Source organism: Solanum stenotomum, chromosome 10 (genome assembly GCF_019186545.1).
Source record: "Solanum stenotomum isolate F172 chromosome 10, ASM1918654v1, whole genome shotgun sequence".
NCBI classification, from domain to species: domain Eukaryota; kingdom Viridiplantae; phylum Streptophyta; class Magnoliopsida; order Solanales; family Solanaceae; genus Solanum; species Solanum stenotomum.
Window position 1 is genome coordinate 29797897 of NC_064291.1, and position 6386 is coordinate 29804282.

General features: G+C 32.6%; 2 protein-coding genes across 2 annotated transcripts; both read right to left on the reverse strand.

Moving 5' to 3' along the window:
* Positions 1-295: 295 nt before the first annotated feature.
* Positions 296-2722, reverse strand: LOC125842116 (uncharacterized). The gene is made up of 5 exons (XM_049521323.1): positions 2436-2722; positions 2263-2344; positions 1934-2033; positions 1243-1331; positions 296-508 (listed from the first exon to the last, which is right to left on the reverse strand). The coding sequence occupies exons 1-5, from the start codon at positions 2593-2595 to the stop codon at positions 304-306; spliced, it is 636 nt and encodes a 211-aa protein (XP_049377280.1). The 5' UTR covers positions 2596-2722; the 3' UTR covers positions 296-303.
* A 1450-nt stretch (positions 2723-4172) lies between these two features.
* Positions 4173-4883, reverse strand: LOC125842876 (uncharacterized). The gene has a single exon (XM_049522161.1). It carries the CDS (start codon positions 4881-4883, stop codon positions 4173-4175), a length of 711 nt encoding a protein of 236 aa, XP_049378118.1.
* Positions 4884-6386: the final 1503 nt, after the last annotated feature.

The following is a 6386-nucleotide window of genomic DNA, read 5'->3' on the forward strand; positions in this document are numbered from 1 at the left end:
AATCCATCTCGTTTCAACCTATATACATTATTTGTCATCTATAAATTAATGAGACAGAGTAGCTAGCCGTAACAAATATTCTTTCAAATAATTGTAACTTTCTCCGCAAAGTTATTACAAGTCTAGAGGTCGGATCAGATTGTTGATTACAATAGATGTTCGTTCAAGTTGATTCATATCCTAGAACTGCAAAAATTGTTCTGCATGCTTTATTTCCACGTACGTCCATCTCTCTGAATGTCATAATATACTTATTTTTACAAGTTGGATCCCTAAGCATTTTTACAACTCTTGATGCATGCATTACTCTGTCTTCTGTTCTGCACTTCTTTCTGAAATTTCCAGTTTCTGATATGAGAATAATCCTCTAAATAAATGAAATAGCCTGTATTGGCAGTTACCAACACCACACCCATTATTCTCGTCCTCCGAACTGTTGTCTTCATCATCTTGGTGATCATTATACTCTTTTTCACCTTTCAGCTCTTCCTCATCAAAATCATTCGATCTGCAGATTGAGTAGGTGTTCCAACAATATTATTAGCTCAAATGCAAATCTAGAGGAAAAACAATAGTTGAATTTATGAAAAACAACTATATCCACGTAAAATGATGAGTAGGGGTGTGCATCGGTCGGTTCGGTTCGGTTTTAGGTGTTATTGGTTCGGTTTATCGGTTTTCGGTTTGTAAATACTTCAAACCGATAACCCAATAACATATTTCTTATCGGTTTTTGGTTAATCGGTTTATGGTACTTAACGGTTCGGTTTTCGGTTTAACCAATAAGAAAATACTCATATATATTATATATACGATAAGAAAATTTTCAAATAAACCATATGATTTTTCCAGCATTTGGCATGAAAGTAATAATCATAGAAGTAACAATCATTTTTCTTGCAAGTTTAGACACTAGACACATTCAAAGGAAAAAGTGTGAAAGTAACAATCGTTTAACCATTAACAAAAAGTGTGAAAGTAACAATCGTTTAACCATTAACAATAAGACTAGTAAATTTAGTATAGTCTTATTGGGTTATCGGTTTAACCATTAACAAAAATTATAAAATCGGAAACCGAACCAATAACCCAATAAAAAAATTTGCAAAACCGTTTAAAAACCGTTAGCCCAATAACCCAATATCAATAAACCAATAGTGTTTTTTTCGGTTCGGTTTATTGGTTAAATCGGTTTTTGCACACCCCTAATGATGAGGATGAAATCAATATTATACAACTTACACTTTATGATGATCAAACTGATGCTCCTCTCCTTCTGATTGTGTCATTTTTGGATTGTAACCAACCGATACATGTCTCACAAAACTAAGCTGCAAAATCAACAAAAACAATTATCAATGTTAGGGTATCAAAGAAATACTCCAATAATTTCAGTTACAGCTAGCACATAAGAAAATAATACATTTGCATATATAAGTGCACATCAATAATGTGGTATGCAGAAAATCAACTCGAAGCTGTATGCTAATCAAGGGTTATAACAATACAGGTTCTCAGACAAAGGATTATAAATATATCTAAGAGATCCAAGTCAAACATAACTATCTCCAGGGTTATGTTGTGTAGCTATTGCATATGATCAATTTATACCAAATATGTCTATTGGAATTTTTCAGATTTATTATCTTGAAAGATTAGGAGATCAAAGATCCTTTTTCGACCATGAAAAAAGGAAACTAATCAACCAGATGGACAGTGAATAAAATTATAGCTATGAAACGTGAAGATATCATAAAACCTAAAGATACTCTAGGATTCAACAATTTGAACTTTTTTTCACTCTGACCCTATATCATCCCCTTTTCCGGAATGCAGTTTCCAATATAATTACAACAAGCATACAACTATTAAATTATATAAGATAATATGAATGTTATTTTTTTATGAAAACATCCAATGGAAGAGAATAAACCTCATCGCCATCCTTGATCCCGTAGGTTCCTATCAAATCATCATCTGAAAGTAGCTTCTGTCCGCCATAGCTCAGACAAAAATGCCCCCATACATGTAACCTGCAATAGCAAAAGTTTCAAATTAGGGTGATCTAACGCTAGCACTCGCTGCTTTTAATGACATTTAAAATTCATTAATGTCATGAATATCGAATGACGGAGAAAAATAAAATTCACAATATCCCATAAAATTTTCTTTTTATTCTACCAAATTGTTTCATTAATTCTCATAGCTAGCTAGGTGAACAAAAAAAGATATGGATTGACAATATACATATATAGTACATACCATGAAATCTTGCAATGGCTGAAGGCCTCTACCACGGCCCGTTTGAGATCTTCCACGTTACCATTTCTAGGCACTTCAATATCTACAATTAAATCTCAAAATTCATCAACTAATAAAAATCCATACACATGAATATAATATAATATAATAGAAATGTACGTATAATTAATTACCGAAAGAAGAGCCATCCAATTTGAGGATGGAAAGCTTAAGGGGTTCCTCAGGTAACTTATCATACAAGAATGGTGCTGCTACACAAATAAATGATCCATTCCTTTGTAATGAAGCATTCGGGCTAACATCTTCGTCCTCCATTATGTCTGAGGTCTGCATGACTAATATTAGTATGCAAACCTTCAATTAATCTTCTTCTTATTTCTGACTTGTACATTGATTCACTAACACCATTTTTGGTCCCTTTCCCATTCTATTTCAAAGGGGTTTGCTTTGGTTTATTGTTAAAGAATTAGATTTAGAATCTCTTTTGATTGGAGGACATTCTTTAAACACAAAGAATGAGATAGATAGAGAGACAGAGGGAAAATTTGTTTAGAATTTGATGATCAGAAAAAAAAAATTGGACGTCAACCAGATTTTTCTCTTTTTTCTTTCACTACTAGTTTTGGACACATACGTTGTTGCATCGTGGATCCCTAAGTAGAGAGCTTTATTAATTAACTGTAGCAGAGGTCAAAATTAATAAAACACACCTTTTACATTTTATATTATACATAATTTTGCCTACAGCAAAGTTAAAAAATATTGATTAGTTTATTTAGCTTGGATAAAGATAGTACTCATGCATATATTCAGTGGCTGAGGCAGGAATTCAATCAAGGGAGTTCAAAAAAAAAAGTTAAGCACGCTAATAATATCCATAAATAAACGGGTCGGATCATATATGAACGGATTGAATAACAAACGGGTTGACAAAATAAATCCTTAGTTCAAATAATTTTTTACAATTACAACTTATCTTAAGAAACAAATTTAAAGTACATATCTATAAAATGATAATAAAATAGCACAACTCATTCAAAAATTTGTACAAGTTCTTCAATTCCTTTAGAATTCTCTTCGACTCCTAAAAGTGCAAATGAAGAGCAAACACAAATTTACCATTAGAAAGACTAACAATAAACACAAATCAAAGCAAAAACACTTTTTCTTCACAAAAATTCTTTTTGGCATAAAATGGCTTCATTACATTACAAATCTACACAACTTTGAAGGGAGGTTAAGAAACCATCAAAACATAATTTTACATTTGAAAATGCAACTACATACATTATTACAATTGTATTCTACGAGGTTTCATATCTTGAAATGTCTTAATAATAACATCATTAAAAATATTATCAAATACATCTTTTTCTAAATAAGGCACCAAACAACCACTAAAAAAATCATCACTCATTTGACTCTGCAAATCATTCTTGATAAACTTCATTGCCGAAAAAGCTCTTTCAATGGAGGCAGTGGCAACTGGTAAGAGTAGAGCAAGTTTCACTAAGCGAAATACCAGAGGATAATTTGAATGTTTCTTTGTCTTAACTAATCTTTTGGAAAGATCACAAAGACCATTTAGCTCGGAGAACCTTTTCTTAAGTCAAAACTTGAAAATGAGTTAATTAGATTCAAGCAAGCAATTCCATGGAGCAAATCGGTAGTCACCTCATCAAAACGATCATTAAGTTCTTGAAGTTGCCAATCACTGATATTGCAAAACACTTCAACACGATAATGATGTAAGATTGTATAGTTAGCAAGTTTTCGTTGTGATCTTAAAGAGCTAACATATGGCTCCTCAAAGTTAGGTATCAAAACATCATGTTTGATACAAAATGTAGATACCTTGGCAATAAGAGAATCCCATTCATCATCTCTTAAGACTTGCAACCTTCTCTTTGCTACTTCAACAAGTAGCATGTCATTAGCAATATCTTGCTCTTTTTTTTTTGTAAGCATTTATTAAGATCATTTGTGATTGCTAAGACATCTCTCATCAAATGCAACATAAACGCAATCTCAAATGTTTGACAAGCTTCAAGATGTCCCATTGCCTTGGCTCTTTCATCCATACTCCTTGTATCAAGAGCAAGTGATTCAAGAACCTCAAGAATAGAGCCAAACATAATAATAAAATTATTAAAGGATTTATAATGAGATCCCCAGCGAGTATCACAAGCTCTTGAAAGATCAAGTTGTTGATTCATGCCCCTACCGTTTGTAAGTTCACCCATATCTAATGCCACTTGAATTGTTGATTTTTGAGAATCTCGTAAAATATCCATACGCTTAAAAGAAGATCCCAATACATTAAAAATATTTGAGATCAATACTACAAGTTTTCCCATTTCAATACACTTTTTAGAGACCCCAACATGAGTTAGTTGAAGTTGATGCGCAAAACAATGGATGGAATGAGCCGATTTACTTTCTCGTCTAATCAACACTTTAAGGCCATTGATCTCACCTTGCATATTACTTGCCCCATCATAATATTGTCCACGCACACTTGATGGACTCAAAGAATGTTGAGCAAGTAAATTAAAAATTGCCTCCTTTAAAGATGAAGCACTAGTATCTTGAATACGGACAATGTCAATAAATCGCTCCATTACAAATCCCTTTCTATCAATATTTCAAAATACAATAGCCATTTGCTCCTTGTGTGACACATCAAATGATTCATCAACTAGTAAAGCAAAGTAGTCACCATTTAATTCCTCAAGAATAGCTTTAACGGTCTCTATCTTACATGCACTCACAATATCTTTTTGAATCATTGGAGAAGTCATTTGATCATTTGAAGGAGCATGTTCCAAAACATAATTATGAATTTTATCATATTTTTTTGCATACCATGAGAGAATTTCAAGAAAGTTACCCCTACTAAGTGATGATTTAGATTCATCATAACCTCGAAATGCAAATCCCCGACTTATGAGAAGTCTTACTACATCAACCGACGCACTTAAGGGCATCAAATATCCATGCTTGAGTTAATTAGATTGCCTCTCAAATGCAAATTGAATAGACTGTTGTTGTCGTAGTAAATCTTGACATTTGTTTTTTGACCGATTATGTATGCGATTTGGTAGACCAATATGTTTGTCAAGACCACCCTTTTTGTTCCAACTCTTAAATCCTATAGTTGAAAATGTTTACCCTCCTCCTTGATTAGTGTTATGATCTTTAAATAGATAGCAATACAAACAATAGACAACATCTTTACTAACATTATACTCCAACCAATCATGATATATATCATCAAACCATTCATGATTAAAACGACGCATTGATCCATAAATATTTGTTTGAGGATACTCATGCACCACCAGACGAGGTTGACAAGGACCATTCAAAAGGTGTGCTATTCTAATAAAATCATGATGATTTGGATGATAGCTCAATATTGATGTTCTTTTTCCAGGATCAAACTTTAAAGAACTCAAATCAAATTCTTGAGAAGAATCTAATGATACTTTTGAATGATTGGTATTTTCTTTTTGATTAGATTGACTATGACTATGAGGGGCTAAACTTGATTTCGGTACTTGAGTAAAATACTTCTTCATATTGAGATTGAATCGTAAAATAATAATTTAGTTAGAACTTACAAAAATTAAACATGCAATAAGGACCAAAACAAAATTATAGGCATAAGGCAGTGAACCAAAGTTTGAATCTCTAACAAAATAAAAGTTGAATGTTCAGGAACAAATGTTGAATGTCCATACACCATAGTCCATGCCAACGAATAAATATATAAAATCAACCAATAAGCCAAAACAAAAAAGAGTATAACTTTCATGTTCATGTAATCAGTGAATACGGAATAGAATTGAAATTTTCATATGAAAAAAAATTGTCAAGAGAAGTGAATATCCGAGTTAAATCAGCTAAATATACGAGCACATCAACAAATACCAAAATCAAAGCATATAGAATTTTGAAAAAAATTTAAAAAATACAAGAACTTATAGAGGTTGCCATCAATGGTTGAATCATGAATGGAGGAGAGAATGAAATGATCCGCCGAGGTCGGAGGACCACCAGTGGCACTGCAGCGAGCAGCGACAGCAAGCAGGAATAGGGGGCGGCAACAACAAGCAGCAAAA